The sequence below is a fragment of the Protomyctophum bolini genome, assembly GCF_963924005.1.
Source record: "Protomyctophum bolini genome assembly, chromosome: 6".
NCBI classification, from domain to species: Eukaryota; Metazoa; Chordata; class Actinopteri; order Myctophiformes; family Myctophidae; genus Protomyctophum; species Protomyctophum bolini.
Window position 1 is genome coordinate 17,003,368 of NC_137867.1, and position 18,916 is coordinate 17,022,283.

The 18,916-nt window shown below is 43.0% G+C and overlaps 1 protein-coding gene across 1 annotated transcript in view; it reads right to left on the minus strand.

Annotated features, from left to right (window-relative positions):
* hsd17b4 (hydroxysteroid (17-beta) dehydrogenase 4) overlaps positions 1–18,559 on the minus strand; it is a 35,801-nt gene extending 17,242 nt beyond the window's left edge. Inside the window, exons 1-12 of the mRNA XM_080766919.1 lie at positions 18,371–18,559; positions 16,953–17,006; positions 14,020–14,127; positions 12,875–12,934; positions 12,755–12,776; positions 12,541–12,587; positions 10,487–10,571; positions 8,073–8,260; positions 3,989–4,080; positions 3,737–3,761; positions 3,477–3,605; positions 1,469–1,581 (exon numbers count right to left, since the gene is read on the minus strand). Of these exons, the coding sequence (XP_080623045.1) occupies positions 1,469–1,581; positions 3,477–3,605; positions 3,737–3,761; positions 3,989–4,080; positions 8,073–8,260; positions 10,487–10,571; positions 12,541–12,587; positions 12,755–12,776; positions 12,875–12,934; positions 14,020–14,127; positions 16,953–17,006; positions 18,371–18,428 (981 nt within the window). The 5' untranslated portion in view covers positions 18,429–18,559. The remainder of the gene's footprint in view (positions 1–1,468; positions 1,582–3,476; positions 3,606–3,736; positions 3,762–3,988; positions 4,081–8,072; positions 8,261–10,486; positions 10,572–12,540; positions 12,588–12,754; positions 12,777–12,874; positions 12,935–14,019; positions 14,128–16,952; positions 17,007–18,370) is intronic.
* Between the last annotated feature and the right edge of the window lie 357 nt (positions 18,560–18,916).

Sequence of the window (18,916 nt, forward strand, 5' to 3'; positions counted from 1 at the left end):
GTGTGTGTGTGTGTGTGTGCACATGAGAGAGAGAGAGAGAGAGAGCAAGGAAGGAGAGAAAGGAGTACACACACACACACACACACACTAGTGCTGTCAGAACGAATTTCATAATATGAAAGAAATTCGAATATTAAAAAATATATATATATTCGAAAGCTAAAATTGCCATTCGAATGGAGCTTTTATCATTTATTAATTCTATTTAATATATTTATTTTGTTTTATGTTATTTTATCCGCTCACTAAATGTATTGAGTAACGAATCTACCGCTGTGAAATCTCCACGGCCGCTTCCACTGCATGTGAAAAGGTGCACGTCCGGTCACGTCGCAGAAGAGGTCAATGATTGGCTAACGTAGGGCCAGATTTCAGGGTAAGCCAATCAGAGACAGTCTACAGGGTGGGCGGGCTTACTGGCTGTAACTCTTTTAATCACAGACACACAAACCCTTGTAACACATGCATAGATACGTCTAGTATACTACACAGACAGAAATCGCCGGTAGAACGAAAATCATAATACAGTCTCATGACACAACTTTATTGCACATCTGTGCTTGCCTTTCATCCACGCTTCTATAGCCTTTTAAATCTCATTTCCCATCCACGGGCACAAGCAAAGTGGTATCAGCATCTTCCACCCGATCTGTGGTATTGTTTCTGACGAGGGTAGCAACTAGTTAGCATGGGAGCTAACATTAGTTTAACGCCAAGGAGTCCTCCTTAATAACACTATGGTACACGGGAGGCGGCCTTTTTTCCGACAGCATTCTAGCCGACGGGGCAACGGTCCTCTCCGCAGCGGGGGGACAATGCTGCGTTTACACGGGCAGACACAGACGAATGCTAATATCATTTGGAGCAGCTACTGTACACGTCTGTTTGCATCAACCTGTTGCTGGCTTCACAATGAATGATAGACTTTATCGTTGCGTCTGCCCGTGTGTAATGGTCAGGGTTTCAATATCCACTGCAGGCAGACCTGTCAAAAACCTTGCACTTCCCAAAACTCACAAGACATGCCAGCCACGTGTATTATTATAGGCTAAATATGAGCTAAAATAAACAATGTAAATATTCGAATATATTCGAAAATTACAAATAATGAAGCAATGAAATTCGAATTGGATTATAGAGGTGAACTGACAGCCCTAACACACACACCACAAAATAGTTTCCCCCAAGGATTTTGTCAGAAATGTACTGTATAACTAACTGCTACTCACAGGATTCACACACACACACACACACACACACACACACACACACACACACACACACACACACACACACACACACACACACACACACACACACACACACACACACACACACACACACACACACACACACACACACACACACACACACACACACACACACACACACACACACACACACACACACAACAAAATAGTTTCCCCCAAGGACTTTGTCACAAATGTACTGTATAACTGCTACTCACAGGATTGATTCCAGAGGCTGCCGCACTTGTGGCCAGAGATGCTGTGGGGTTGACACCCACTCCACCATGTGAATCCACCTTGGACAACACCTCCACCAGTGTCTGCAGAGACTCTGCTCAGAGGACAGATGAAGAGTGGGTGGAGAGAGAGAGAGAGCAACAGATAAAACATTAAAGTCTTCACTACAACTCTGTCTGCAGTGCACAGACTGCACACTGCTTAAAGAGGGGATGGATCGCACTATCATCTCAGTATCAGAACTAGAAGCCCAACGCGATGTGAGCGACGAGATTTGGTGTAGAGGGAAATGATTAAAAAAAGGCCTAGTATAGATCCCTGGGGCTCAATGAAGTCAATGTAAATAGGATTTTGTAACCACAATACAAAAGAAAACGTCTACGGTTGTACAACATCGACTCCTTTCCGTGACCACGTCTGCCAATATTTGTGCTGCCTCCAAGAGGGGATACTGACCTCCAATCAATACACCTTGAGAGATGACAAGCCAAATATCGGTATCCTGGCGGCACAGCATGCCAATTCACACATTTTCATAATTCATCTTCACACTGCCCGCTTAGCTATAAATACAAGTTATAAATAGATCCGTCCAGGTGACCTGGCCTCAAATGCCCATTCAGCTTGAGGCAATTCGAATCAGGGAAAGCGAAAGGGGGTGGAGGCTACGTGTAGATGCCTATTATTGTAAATGGTATACTGTGAGGGCAATAATTTACCTTTTCGAAGTCTTTACATGTGTTGTCATATCACAACAGGTGTATCCACTCAGTGGGACGAAACAACAGGTGAGAGAGAGTTGGAAGTACAAATGCAGCTAATTGGCATGGCTCAGTGGCATGTGCTAACAAACAGGGAGCAACAAAACATTCCTGATAATGAGGCCGGCTACCCACAGACTAGGGCCGGAACCCATTCTACCCACAGACTAGGGCCGGAACCCATTCTACCCACAGACTAGGGCCGGAACCCATTCTACCCACAGACTAGGGCCGGAACCCATTCTACCCACAGACTAGGGCCGGAACCCATTTTTGGGTCCAATACCGATCCCGATTTCGGAGAGTCCTAGACCACCGATTGCAGATGTTTTGGCCGATATTTAAAAACATAACATACTGAACTGTATCCGATTTAGACCTGGAACACCCATACATTGTTATACCTTTCAATCAGTATCCTTGGTATGACATTAGGTATTGTTATATAGCAACATATTTATTTCCGAAAGTAATTTCCGAAAACCTAGGTCAGGATTTAGAAGGCGTTTCAGAATCGGCATCAGGTCTAAATGGGTCATTTTAACAGCAAACTCAGCCCTATTCAAAATATCACAACGACGATGAGTTGTGAGCTTGTAGATCAGATGTTTTCCTTGAATGAATGATATCACTGTTTAGTGTATCATTAAACATCCACATGAGTCTGAGTAGAATCTAAACATTCATAACTATTAGTAATCCTAGTTAACACAAAATAAATAAATAAAAAGCTCATGTTGATGTTTAGACGTTTCTCAAGACTGTGTAGGCAATCTAGGCATGTAAGATGACATTTTGACCGACATCTCCTACTCCTTTCATGGACCTGAAGGAGGATGATTTAGATGTTTTATTCTGCGGTAGGATTTTTATTTTTATTTGGCATCATAGAAGCAGCAAGGGATTAATCTAGAAAACATTGCTGAATGAAATGATCATATGAAAGACAGACTAAAGCAATCAGATGATGTGGTTTAAAACTTTAAAGGCGCACAGAGAGCGAGACTACACAAGTTGGCTCAGACTTTAATTTAAACTCATACAGTATGTGCATGATGGAACCTATATTACATCGTTTGAAGTCGATTTTCTGTTTGCAGTGGCTTTAGATTTTCTCTCAGTAATACAAGAGAAGGGTACGTCACCATCAAAGCACAATAGATTACTGTGTATGTATGCGTGCCTGCGTCTGCATGTGCATGGGTTTGAGTGTTTGTGTGTTACCAACCTTGTATGTTAGCAGGCTTGGTAGCATCTGTAAAATCACATATGCCGTCCCAATGGTCCCTGACAGCCTCTGGAGATATGTCCTGGTTCTTGTTCCTTAAAGTGCGACCCTGGGAACGCTCCCATCGCACTGTACACACACACATGCAGACCCACACGCACGCAAATGCTGTATATTACAAACCAGATGCAGACAACCACCAGAGGCCACTGAATATTGTAAATGAGTACAGACGTTTCCTAGGCAGAGGAGGGACTCACATTTTCCAATCCATCCTGCTCCAACCTGAAAATAGACGAGGACCATAGGACTGTTAGTGAGTTACTGAGTGTTATTAGAAAACAGACGGGAAATAAAATATCCGTAATGCTGGGAGGGTTGCTGTGTTGCTATTGCTGCAAAGAGGGGAAGACATTTTCTCCAGAGCATTTTAATGCAAGTGATACTTTACTTCCTATTCTTGTTCACAAATGGGTGTGAGATGGGGGGTAATGCTTGTTTCTCTCCCGTACCTCAAACAATCCTGAATTTTCATGGCACTGGTCATGGCAGAGCCACAGGACTAGGGGAGTGACGTACTGCGCCTTCAAGGACTCCAGCAGATCTACATGAAGACAAAACATGTCGGATGAATTATACAGTGTGAGACACTCTCGTTATCCATCTACAAGACAGTACAAAACGATGTCAGTTCTTTTGGCTTTAGATCACACGCTCTCAAAGAAGGTCATAGGGAAAAAGTGAATGTGCATGAAAACTGAAACTAGGAGAAATGAGTATTAGATACTGTAGTGTAGTATAAACTAGAAGGTTTATATTACACTTACAGTATGTAATACTTACTCATTTCTCCTAGCCAACCCACTCTGAGGAGGAGTAACCACATTCCCCTATTCTGGGGTGAAGAGCTTTGTTGTAGACTGTAGGGCCCCCCCCCTACAGTGGGGGATCACACCTGTGTGAAGTGAGGGGCGCTTTTTTATCATCATACATCATCTCATTCTGACCAATCACAATTTGCGTCCTCACTTTTCCATCTCCACTTTTCTGTCCTCACTTTTTATCCTCAATACGTACATTGCTCAGCCAATCAAATAATCGCTATGGGGTGCTCAGCCAATCAAAGCATCGCTATGGGGTGCTCAGCCAATCAAAGCATCGCTATGGGGTACATACAAACACACAAAGCTGGGCATAGGAGGGGCTAGCACTCCTCAAAAGGAGAGGGCCTATACAGGGACTCTTGTCAATTAAGTATATTGGACTCAAGTGGTTAACTGGTAAGAAGAAAATAGTAAGAAGAAAAGTTTTTTCTTTTTTAAGATTTGTTTTGGGGCTTTTCTGCCTTTGATAGATACAAGTGAAGAATGACAGGAAAGAGGGAGAGAGAGGCAGGGGGAGACATGCAGCAAAGGTCATCATGAACGGGACTCGAACACGCGACATGCTGTCAGGCCAGAGCCTATATTGGCCAGCGGATGCCGAAACTAATGACAGTTAACATACGGTATTTCACATTACATTTGAATTCAACCTCTAAAAGAAGTGATACAGTAGAGTACAGTACAGTACTAGAAGTGCACAGGTATTACTGTACATAACATAGAGTAATGTATTCAGACTTCATAAATACATTGGAATACCTCTGGCAAACACTGCTTGTTGACCGGCATCAATTACATTTCCCTATACTGGGCATGACATAATAGGCGAACATTCTTCGACCTCCACAGTGGTGGGCAGGGACTTTAATACTGCGCCACAGCTGCGATAAGAAGCTTTAATGGGGAATTCCTAAGGGAGGGCATATACCGTATAGGCCATGTATATACACAGCATATACAGTATGATCACATGTACAGTGTACAGTAGGTCTATTATACTTGACACCAACAACAGAGTTGCTTTGCTGGCCGGGGGTCGGGCTGTGTGGTGCAGTGACAAGGCCAAAGAGGATTTCAAGGGGATGTGTGGGCACATTTTGTGGTTTGGTACTTAGCTTAGTGCCATCATAAAATAACGCTTGGGTGTGAAAACCCAAAGTCAGCTTCAAATTCATTGTCAGTGGAGCAGATGTAAGCTGTCGCTGCTAATGACATTACATAATATTGTCCTGGCTCTGTGGCTCTCTCCTGCTCTGGGAGAATTAAAATCACTCAAATAGCATATGTTAATTTTGGAATGGGTGGCTGCTGGTGAATGAATGCATTTCCACAACAAGGGCAAGGTACGCATATCGCCTGGTTTCATACCGGGACTGAGAGTGGAGCAGCTCAGCCACTCTGCTTTAAAATACAAGCATTATGTAACACTTGGGTTGAATCATAAATCTTAAATGCGCGTGTTATTTCCATAGAGATAGGTGGATTTGACACCTACATCTTTTGTGATGTTAAAGGACAACTTTAGTTTTTTTTTTTTTCATTTACCGTACTGCTTTCTTTTGTTTTAGCGATTTGTGGCTATGCATTTCTTTATTTTAATGTACTATAGTCCTACTAGACCCCAGGAACTTACATCTGGCCCTATTGAATTTGAATGTGAAGGAGGAGGTACTAGGGGGCTCCCAGACTGTGTGTCATATAAGCTCAATCGTCAGTTTGTCACCTGTCCTCCTTCACATTCAATAGATCCCGTGATCTTTTGTGGCCAGATGTACACAACAGGACAGGATACTCATTCAAGGTTACTTCGACTATGCATGCAGCCATGCACCTCATGGTACCATAGCACCATGAAGGCCCAGTAAAAACAAGGCTCCAGAGATCCCAAAACAAACTGGTCGGGTTAATGCTTGGCCTTACTCCTAACCTCCGCATTAGTGCCTTTATATGCCGCATTCAATGTTTTAATGTTTTTTTCTTCACATAAAAAGGTCTGGGACTGGGGTCATTGAAAGCTGGCTGATACATGGATCAGTGCCATTTACAAAGACATAATTGCTGCTGTGCCAGTTGGCACAGCACACGAGCACAGTGCAACAGAGGAGGAATGACAAAACAATTCACTTTTCTTCTACAACACTATGACTTGTACAGATCTAATACACAAGTGCCATCAAACTACAGTATATACCCCTTCCACATTTCATGATCTTTACCATTTCCTACATTTAAACATGGGTCTAGTTATTCAGCAAACTCGACCGGTGCCCATTGGGCTCTGGCCTACTCCGGAACGAAAAAAAGAAAGACATACAGTATGTCACAAGGAAAACTTTTTTTATCCCACGATTTGGCAACCCAATTTTTTCACCCAGTGTCAATTATCGAATGTAATCCTGGGCACTACACTCCCTCTGCCAGCCTGGGGAGAGCAAAGGACAGACCTATGCATGGAGTCCAAACGAGGAAAACTTCAGAGATTTCCATTAGGACAGATTGCAAATTACTTTATACTTTTAAACCACTTGATCCCCAGCAACCCCTAGATTCCGAGCGGTGCTACTGAATCTGTCGGCAGGGGCATTCAGAATGTGTATACATTGTTGTTAGTGGGAATGAAAAAATAAGTCGCCCCCACAGGAAGAGTTGGAAAGAGGGCGGACCAAACGGGCCAACATCCTGTTATCCACATTCTATTATCCACATTCTATCCAGAGGCAAATTCAAATTAAAGCATTCAAATTCAAGCTCAAGCAGAGGCTGCACATTTTTCTTGCCGATGGGTTCCCAGATTGGGAAATACGTGATACAGACACACGGACGGACAGAGATTTCTGGCATTTATAGTAGGATAGTTCAAATGTAAGCAGTTAGTTGGCATCTTCTGGAGCTCATATACATACCCTTTAGCTAATGCCGTTTATCAATGAGTTGGCTTCTACTGGGGATAGCACATATAGGCTAGCATATATTATTATCTTTAATTTAACTCAATATTTTACTGATGAATAATGCACAGAATTAAATATTTATGTGCACTCAATGTTCATGTGGATACTGCAGCGTTACACTTTCCCCAAATCCCAAAACAAAATACAGTGACCAGGACTGTCACATTAAATCAAAGACTGCTTGTTTTAAATGTTTAATGTACAGTACAAGAGTATATGCTATACACACACTCTAGAGTGTGTCTGTACATTTGAGAGAGAGAGAGCGAGAGAGAGTTGCACGTGTTCCGTCTGACTGTCCCTGCAGGCTGCAGCCTCCATTAAATAAAGATCCTACCACAGGAGTCAGGCCACAGAACCAATTAGCAACAATTAGCTCTTCCATTCCCCATAGCATTACGAGTAACCTAAAACATTCCTAACGATGTTTTACAAAGAGACTCAAACATTTGAGGTGAAACTTCAATCCAATGACATTTTAAATAAACAAATGACTCATAAAGCACCAACAAACACCCATCTCCTCCAGTACAGTGCCTTCCTAATCAACAGGGTTGCCACCAGCCGTGCAGTTTAAAACCTTTGCATTTCTTGCATGTTACGGAAAGCAGTCAGATGTATCAGTGTGTGTAGTGTAAGGGCACAGGATGCCCGGTGACTGACTGACACACATCATTCACACACACACACACACACACACACACACACACACACACACGTATAACTGTACATATATTATTGCATCAGTCCTTCTGGCTTACCTGGGGGCATGACGGTTTCTGTGAGCCGGGAGCCTGCGGTGGGAGCGATGGTGTTGCAGAGGATGTTATACTTCTGTCCCTCTATGGCCAGGGTGTTAGCCAGGCCCAGCAGGCCCAGCTTGGCAGCGCTGTAGTTGGCCTGGCCAAAGTTACCGTAGATCCCTGCGGCTGACGACGTCATAATGATTCTGTTCACACACATCCCCAAGGCAACAAGTCAGTGCTAATGCAGAATGACACCCGTGGCTGCACGGTGATGGATGTGGCAGACTAACACGTATATTATATTCACACACACGACTGACACACGCAAATGCACATAAGGATACACCGAACAAATGCAAGGATATACTGTATACTGCCTGCACACAAGGAAACAAGGGAGGTGTGATAGGAATAGGAGGGTTAACACACATGCTAGAATCGCATTAATTTCTTAGCAACATAAAGAATACAAGCAGAAATGTGACACGCACACACACACACACACACACACACACGGATGTAGCATAGTCTCAGGCAGTGAGTTGGCTGCAGTCAAGCAGGAATAATGAGTTGAAACACAATACAAACACTCCATCAACCAGAGCAGACATCTGCACCATGCTGCCTCACTGCCCATCAGAACCCAATGACCCAAATCACAGCCCACTCACATCGGACAAGGTTAGTGATGGCCAGAGACCAGCCGCTATGATCGGATCTGCGCCATCATCTTTATTGGGTTTTGGAATACTCTAAAGCCGTGGGTCTGAATACGATGTGATCTCAGTTTCTCTTACTGCAGGCATTATAACAACAAATATAAATAACCTCATCAATACCCTTTATCTTAAAAGATCGAACCCTCTTTATATTGCCCACAAGAAAATTATAATATAAACTGTCTCTAAGTGGACGAGACCATGGAATACAAATAAACTGATTCTTAACGACACATATTTTCATTTCACAAGATTATGATTTAAAGAATGGAAACAATTATGGAGGTGTTCATCTATCATACTAAGAGGCTGAAATTCAGAATTTTCTCTCTCACTGTTTTCTCTGACACATAACCGCACGCACGCACACACTCTTCACAAGCAGAAAGAGTCACACACACAATTATACAACAGGTTGAGGAAGCAATCTGATTGGTTGAACACCTTTCTAGCCATGCTTCAAACCACATTATTTCAACGCCTAATCAAAACAAACAATTCAGCTGTTTTGGGGCTTTTCTGGTTTTGATAGATACAATTGAAGAATGACAGGAAAGAGGGAGAGAGAGGCAGGGGGACTCGGTGGCTAGGCTAGCTAGTTTCTTGGGTCATTTGTGGTCGTAGTGACTACATCTGTCATTGAAATGTTTATATTTTTCAGCGATTCTCTTAGTTTTAAGTTTTAACTGTATAATTGCAATATTACACTCGAGGGGGTGGTTTAACGTCATTAATGCGCTTCTGCGTTGCGGGCGAGTTCCGAAAGCAACGCAGAAGCGCATTAATGACGTTAAACCACCCCCTCGAGTGTAATATTGCTTAATTGTTAAAGAGGATGGCATTTTTCATCCTCTGCAAACCAAGAGGGTACATTGCGTAATGTAATTATTGTCTTGCCGACTTAAATAGAGTATACAGATACAAAAACGAAGTGAGTAGACTATGGTGCATGCAACTCTTCAGTTAAGAGTGTGCATCTCTACTAAGCCGGTCTCGCATAAAAAGAACCCCACTAGTCCAATCATCAGTCATCATATTAACCATACTGTGCATACTATTATACAACAGGTCGTTTTGAGGAAGCAATCTGATTGGTTGAACATCTTTCTAGCCGTGCTTCAAACCACATTATTTCAACGCCTAATCAAAATTAACAATTCAGCAGTGCTTTTCTCTCAGAGCTTCTGCGTTGCTTTCGGAACTCGCCTGCAGCATTGCAGGCGTGCATTAATGACGTTAAACCACCCCCTCTCGTGTAATATTGTTTCATTCCATACCCGCATTTCCACCTACCATCCATCCGGGCTATGGGACGGCAACCATGAATGAAGATCCCATAGCCTGCTAGGAACTCAACTACAGATCCCATGATAGCCTGTGGTGAAAATGCTAATAAACAGCTTAAATATGGGAAAAGTGAGGAATCGTCTACCTCACTCCCTGCATATGACAACAGTCAATGTCTATGTGGAATTTCAGATCGACTGGTCAATCAATCCACTGAGGAGAAAAATGGATGAAGACGGACTGACACTTTTGTTCACGTGTAGTAGTATAGGATAGTATACATTATGTGTAAGTGTGTCATTCCATCTCCTCCCCTCAAGGCAGCCGGAAAAACGAGGACAGTGTACAGTAATTGCAGAGAGTCAGAACTGTCTGAAATGTGCACAGTATTTTTAATATCTTTTTTCCTGCTGGGTTCCTCACCTGCCAAACTTCTGGTTCTTCATGTGGTTCCAAGCTGCTCTGGTCACCATGAAGGAACCTCTCAAATGAACTCTGTGGATGAGGTCTGGAATGCAGGGCAGGAAGGAGGACGCAATTATATAACATGATAAAATAATAATATATAGGACATTTCCTTGGAGGAAGTCAGGTCAACGACGATGTCATCGGTTTGAGGATATTTTATTGTCCCCTTTGGGCAATCTGTTCTACAGACAACAAGTAAAGGAACAATACCTGCCTGGTTTCACAAAGATACAAACTATAAGTTAGCATAAAGCAGAGCCATGCAGACTAGAGCAGGCTGTCATGCAGGAGATTTCATTCAACATGGTACTAAACATTCACACTAAACTAAACAACTAGACATTTCTACCCTTCTATCCGACTTTGATTTCCTCAGTCTACACCAGGGGTAGGCAGGCAGCCCACGGGCCAAACCGCCCCCCCAGAACATCACTCCATTTGATTGATTGAAGTATTTATTAACAGTTTGCAGAATTACAGTACATTTCAAGCACAACGCAATACAAAAACCATTAACTGTGAGTGAACGACAACATAAAGCATTACACTTGTTTACAAGAGGGTCCACTGTTTTCTATTCATCATAACATTTAGAGACGTACAAATATACACTTCTATATAGCCAAAAACAGGAATTCATCATAAAGCAGTTTTAAAAAAAGGGGGAAAAACATATACAGTGAGGGGAAAAGGGGGTGGGTGGGGGATTCAGATTTTACAGGGGCCAGTTTTGAATTGCAGGCGTCCGTAGGTGCCCTTTGAGAGCGGTTTTGAAGGAGTCAAGGAATTCACATGTCTTAATGACAGTTGGTAGGGCGTTCCACATTTTTGTGGCATAGGAGCGAAATTAATTTAGTCCCTTGAATCTGGGTTGCACATAGTTTGTTGAACTCCCTCTGGTGTTGTGGATGTGGACTTCATTGACATTAAGGAAGTATTTAGACAGGTACATGGGTATCTTGGTGGTGTTTGCGACTTCATACACTGCATAAACACTTAACAGTATGCACAAATACCAGAGCCTGTCGTGTCAGATAACACACTTTCTCCACTTAGTTAGCACTATACTGATCGATTCACTGGTCGCACTGATCAGTGTTGGTAAAAAAAAAATCCTGTCGCTCAGTTGTTGCTTGTTTGCGACAAGACTTTGGGAAAAGTCACCCTTCAACAAACAACCGGCCACTGTATAGCCTAGCTGTTGCCTGGGGATGACAGTAAGTACTTGCTCAATCCTCTCGGGTTGTATGTCACGTAAATAAAACGGTAAGTAATTTAACTTTGGGAGTGTAGCGCAGCTCGGACCATTTTGCACCTCAAAACACAAAAGCCGATCGAGCTAGAAACACACAATCTTGACGGCAAATCAAATGCAGTGTCACTGTTGGTCCAGCCAGACAGAACAGAATGAATAGAGCTAGGATGGGGGGGAGGGGGAGAACTCCATCAGACACTGAGTCATCTCAATAGTTACACCCAGAGAACACCACTCATCTTGGGCTGGCTGATCAGCCGTGGTTCGCTGGCTGAAACAGTCTGGTTGCGATGGACACGCCCCCAAGCCATACATATAAATTACAAGCTCCGTTTCCCTATGGATACAAAATAAATGGCTGGCGGATTATTTTTTCGTTTTTGTAACTATGCCGCACTGTTTTGGCTCGTCCCTCTCCGACGCGGTGGGAGGGATTTGTCTGAATAGTGGCCATTAGTCAACAACTCATTCAAAAAGCACTGAAAAGGCTGTATAGAGCTGTATAGTTGCATTAGCAAAAACTTTGTCACAATTAAACTGAGACAAAGAAGATGCCAGCGTGATACTCTGCCTTTAAATGTGCTGTCTCTCAAAACCCACATGCCAACAAAACAGCATGTCAAGCATGCATGATAGATCACATTTTAGAAAGTGAACTGATACATTGTAACATCTACTGGGATACAGTATGAAAGACTCAGAAAGTGAACTGATACATTGTAACATCTACTGGGATACAGTATGATCAACTCACCCCAGTCCACATCGCTAGTCCTGGCAAATGACCGATCACGAAGTATCCTTCAGAAAAATAATTCAAAATCTTTTCAGATTTTGTACCACAATATTCATAAATGTTTCTTTATGCCAGCATCATACTGTATGGTAAAGTACAGTATGATCCATTAACTAAAAAAGTAGTTTCCTTGGTTACATTTTATTATCATCATTGTTGCATAGCGACTTACCCAGCATTGTTCACAACAATATCTGAGAAAAGAAAATACAGTCAATTCAGTTTTATTAAATTGCAGTAACAGCTTATACAGTAAATATAAAACCTTCATATTGATTTCAGATGAGCTCACCTATTTTTCCAAATGCATCTAAAGCCGTCTGGATCACTTTCTCTCCATCTTCCACAGAATCTGTTAACACCAAACAGATATTAATATGCTGCATCTTTCACCTTATTTGAGTCTCTAGACTTAACCCATTTTGGGCGGGAAACCGTTTTGGTGTTAGCATTACGTTATGCTTTAGCTATTTAAAAATAGCAGATCTACAAGGTCTGCTATTTTTGAAAAATCAAAGAGCGACTGACATAGAATACATTTTTAGAATCTGATCTCAGGTCAGAATGGGTTAATACATCTGAATTATAACTTTAAACTGACTTAGGTTTGTGGATAAATAGTTAGTCACTAAAGTGAGATGGCACACTTTAATTCATAATGTACAGATGCTGATAAAGTGCCAGGGGAAAAGTTTCTGTAATGAGCAATAATGACGCATGACATGCGTTAATCTGTCCCCAGTCTCCTCATGGCTACGTGTGTGTGCCTATTCATTGCTAGGCATCATTGTTTGGGAAGATGGATGGAAACACCATTCACGGTAGATCATACTGATCGAGTTAATCTTCCTCTGCAATACAGCTACACCCACTGTGCCAAAATGTGCCTTTGATCATCAAATACTAAATAGACACAATGATTCTTTGATACAGTAATGTAGTGTTGTAGTCTTAATGACTTTAACACATTGAAAGAGTCAGACATTCGTGCTTGGTTCCATTTTTCTGAGAGCCAGTACATGGCATCGACTATCCAAAACAACCAATGCAGAAAAGGTAACCTATTTTTATTTCAAACCTATATTTCAGTGTAAGTATTTTTGTTTTCACTTGTCTGACCATTCAAGAAACACATGGACTTTTCAAATGAAATAGATTATGTGGCAGGCCTGACACATAATCGCAAGCATCAGTGACATGAGCATCAATTGCACTTTCAAAATAAGTGATCATTTTGTCTAGACTTCAATCAACAAGTTTACAGTCTGCAGCACATGAATTAAGACTGGTATAAATCCATCAGGTCCTTTACAGTTACCTTACTTAAGATACATTAAGTATGAACAGTTGATGTTTAGAAATATATATAGAATATAGAAAGAAAGAAGACTTTTGTTGGATGAGAAGGTGTCAATGAGTAGAGGAACTGGGACTCACCATAGTTGGCTATAGCCTTGCCTCCCTTGGCTCTTATCTCCTCTACCACCTTATCAGCAGCTGCAGAACTCTTCCCACCCCCTTTAATGTCTCCCCCAAGGTCATTCACTGTAAAGAAAGAAAGAAAAGATTAGCAAATGAGGTTAGTTTTGCAATTTATCCTCTGATGATTAGGGTTACAGAGGGTGGCAGTAAAGGGCCATCCACGCCACAATTATAATGACGACAATAGAAACACAGATAGCCAATCAAAATCCATTTGAGTTATCACATTCAACATGGCATATCATGACATTGCTGAGGAACTCAACGCGTTTGATCAAACAGTGTTTATAAAGATGCAAATTGCTCAGAAGAAATTATTTTGACATGACATATATACATGCCAAACGGCCAATGGTGCTGATGGGGTCTCTGAGCTTTGACGCTTGCCAAGATACCATCGTGTGTGTGTGTGTGTGTGTGTGTGTGTGTGTGTGTGTGTGTGTGTGTGTGTGTGTGTGTGTGTGTGTGTGTGTGTGTGTAATCCACGTAACTCAAGAACCGTTCTTCCCACTGACTTCAAATTTGCCACACACGTTCCACACCACCACAGGGAGTGCAGTGTCCGGCCTTGAGTCGGTCAGACCCACGGTTGTCCAGACCCGCCACAAAAAGCCGCAGGCTCTCAACAGAGGCCCTAGATCTTTTTCTACTTATTTTTTTTTGAAGAGGCCCTAGATCTCCATATATGGAGCTGACCATATAATATGTTCTGATATCTGCATAGACTCCATATTTAGCCAATTGATCACACCTATATCTCCATATACTGTATGGAGCTGCCTGTTCTAACATCACAGACTCCATATTTGGGCAAGCCTGACAAATAACTCCATATATTCTTTGTCAGGCTCCATATGAACAGCTGTGACTCTTAGCTACAGTGTAGCTTCTTGTTTTGTCTTTCTGCCAGTGGGACCACTTGCTAAATAGTCTCTCAGGATGAGACAGAAGCTCTGAAAATGGTAAAAATAAAATAAAGTTGGAGTAAATAGTTGGAGTGTCGACTCCAGGTGGGGAATGAGGCCTTAGCCCAAGTACCTCCCCAGTGTCCCCCCAGTGCCTCCCCAGTGTCTCCCCAGTGTCCCCCACGAGTGCCTCCCCAGTGTCCCCCTGAGTGCCTCCCCAGTGTCTCCCCAGTGCCACCCCAGTGTCTCCCCAGTGTCCCCCACGAGTGCCTCCCCAGTGTCCCCCTGAGTGCCTCCCCAGTGTCTCCCCAGTGCCACCCCAGTGTCTCCCCAGTGTCCCCCACGAGTGCCTCCCCAGTGTCCCCCTGAGTGCCTCCCCAGTGTCTCCCCAGTGCCACCCCAGTGTCTCCCCAGTGCCTCCCCAGTGTCTCCCCAGTGTCCCCCCCAGTGCCTCCCCAGTGTCCCCCACGAGTGCCTCCCCAGTGTCCCCCTGAGTGCCTCCCCAGTGTCTCCCCAGTGCCACCCCAGTGTCTCCCCAGTGCCTCCCCAGTCCTCAGTGTCCCCCTGAGTGCCTCCCCAGTGTCTCCACAGTGCCTCCCCAGTGTCTCCACAGTGCCTCCCCAGTGTCTCCCCGGTGTCCCCCCAGTGCCTCTCCAGTGCCCCCCCAGTGCCTCCCCAGTGTCCCCCAGTGCCCCCCAGTGCCTCCCCAGTGCCTCCCCAGTGTCTCCCCAGTGCCTCCCCAGTGTCCCCCCAGTGCCTCCCCAGTGTCTTCCCAGTGTCTCCCCAGTGCCTGCCCAGTGCATCCCCAGTGCCTGCCCAGTGCATCCCCAGTGCCTGCCCAGTGCATCCCCAGTGTCCCCCAGTGCCTCCCCAGTGTCACCAATAGCAATAAAAGAGCAATAATACAAATGAATCTTAATTTATTAATAAAATTAATTAATTAATTAATCAAATTAACGAACGAATGAATGAATTAATGAATTAATGTAATGAATTAATTAATTAATTAACACGTGACTCGTGTCGTGAAATGCAGGTCATGACCGAAAGAATAAGATTGCAAAAAAGAGGGTGGTTCTTCTGGAATCATCATGCTGAAAAGCATAAAGCAAAAAGCAAAAACTGTCTGTGTCTGAGGTTATGAGTGGCAGCTGTCACTCACACATCTCAGCTGTCACTCACACATACTTTCTGTCAAGAAATTCTGTGCAGGCGTTTGGAAGCACTCGTCGTAAGTCACTGAACGGCCCTGTGTACCACCCGTTTCGAAATTTGCACATAATGCAGGAGGCAGCAGTGCGACCCGTTAAAGTAAACGAGTGCTTCCAAAATGCAACACTTAGAAAAAGAATCACCTGCAGAGGATGTCTTGACAGAAAGTAGCTCATAACATGTCTACGGGGGATTTTTATGAAAAACAAGCTCGGCAGATTGAAAGAGGATAATTCAAGCTTGGACTACAGCTGCAATGTTGGTGAGTTTAACGTTGTTTAAGACAAGCAGATCGCAAACGCAAGTTGGATGAGTGGGGAGTCAATGGAGGGTATTGCAACTCTATATTCATCCCATTATAAAAAAATCTAGAGTTGCAAATTGCGGCTAGAGTAAACAAAGGACCAACTGGGGGATTATATCTCCTGGCCTTGAAACGCCTCAGGATCCCTCATAGAATGTGGCCAGGGAAGTCTGGGATTCTCTGCTGGAACTGTTACCTCTGCAACAGACTCCGGATAAGCGGTAAAAGATGGATGGAAGTACAGTTTGTGTTTATTTTTTTATCTATCAAAATGTTGTGTGCTCATTTTATTTGTTTTCTCATAAATGTAATGTTCTCAAATCAAATATTTTTTTGTATTGTTTTTAATTTACTAGAATTCATTTTTTGACTCTCTGATCCTCAAAATCAGGATCTGACCCAAAAATCTGGAATTGGATGTCGTGCTCTAGTGTGTGTAGGGACTAGTAAATTATTATCTCACTCACCCACAACTGAGGCTCCTCTCTCGCCAAAGGCCAGTGCATATTCTCTGCCAAGACCTGAGGAAAGAAATGAAAATTTGAAAAACAGGTAAGGTAACTGCTGAGTAGTAACCCAGAAGATGCTCTTTAGTAGGCAGTTACAGATATCAAAAACTTGGAAACACTAAAGACAGCTCTTCTGGTAGCAGTAGCACACATTAAAGGCCTTTATTACTTGGCTAGCTCATTGTAGACGTAGAACATTGTTGAAAGCTAACAATTTTCAGCCAACACTGGGGGTTGCAGCCTCACAATGATTCAAATGCTACTTGGATTATAGTTGTAACATTGCAGATATTGTACTTTGTCTATTTTTTCTTATATCTAGTATATACCAGTAAGACGCGCAAACGCGGGAAGCGAACGCAGCTCATACATATTTGGGGTTTTTTAAGATTTATTTTTAAGTTATTATTTTTTTAAGTTAAGTTATTTTAAGTTAAGTTTTTAACTTAGCCATAACCATATAAGGAGTCCCCAAAGCAGCTATACGTCCAAATATGGAGTGTGTTGCATCAATCACAAACAAATCACTCAGCTCCATATATGGGCACAAAGGGGACACACAGACAGACAGACAGACAGACAGACAGACAGACAGACAGACAGACAGACAGACAGACATGATCTGCTAGGTCTCATAGCAAGTACTCACTGAATTTGCAACTACTAATTTTGTAGTCTGTACTTTAATGTTAAGTATTATTACAGTACAGTAAAGTACTGTCTTAGACAGCGTTGCACTTGCACTGTGTTGCCTAAATGGAAAATTGTCCTGCACAGAATAATATAACAACATTAGTATCATTGTACTTCACCAGTTTCTTTCAGTTTTGTGTTACATGTCAGTCACCTTTTCTTTGTCAAGAGTCAAGACTATTGCCTACTGTCTATGTTCAGTAGGGGTCTCCCCATCTTGACAGCTCTTGTAAACACACATGCCCACTGCCCAGTCACAAGAAAAACTGCTTAAATAGCGGCGGAATAGATCAGAGATCACCCAGCGTGAACTTCTACGTGCGCCCTTTGACACACCACGGTGAGTCGGTGACATCTGTGTCACCGTGGCACAGGTGTACTTTGCTCTCTGTGATTAAGTAATGCACACTATAATGTTTTTGGTAGTTTTTAATAGTTTACGATTGTAAAAGTTAGAACATGAGGATATTATTATACAATAAAGAACTCGCTTTGAACGACATGAAACCATCAATGCTGGATATACGAGTTGCTAACATCGCGATAAAGCTTATAAAGGAAAACGTGCCATCCGAGAATAACTTTGACCCACGTCGTTGTAAATGTTCTGGTTTATAATTATAGCAATGCATTACAAGACAATTGGCTATTTATGCTAACTTGCATCATCAGGTTGGGCTTACCTCCTCCGGCTCCAGTGACAAGCACCACTTTTCCATCGAATCTCAAAGGCACAGACATGGTGAAGCAGGTGAACAGAACAGGTACTGTATGGATTTAACACAGACTCAGCTGCTGTACGACTGAGGCAATTTAACACGAAAACACACACAACACAACACAACACTGACAGCAGGCAGGGTGAACTTCAACTCTCTCGCTTCCGTAATGGGAAGGGGCGGGCTAAACCCACACCAATCAGGAAGCGGGATTCCTATGATACCGTGTGGATGGCTAGCCTGAGCCAGAGCCAGAGCTAGTCCCAGGCTTACTCATCTGCGAAGGGTGGATGCTGCTTTGGCAATGTAAACGTATGTTTTCTCATGCCAATAAAGCCCTTTGAATTGAATTGAATTGGATGGCACGTCTCTCATTTTTACAGTGGAGCCTGCCTGGCAAATGACATAGGGAGTCCTTTTTGTGGGCGTGGCCGAAAGTGGGCGTTACCAAAAGGTGGGCGTGGCCATGGCCGCCAGAAGTCTGTCAGATTTTGACAGCTTCAAATTAGT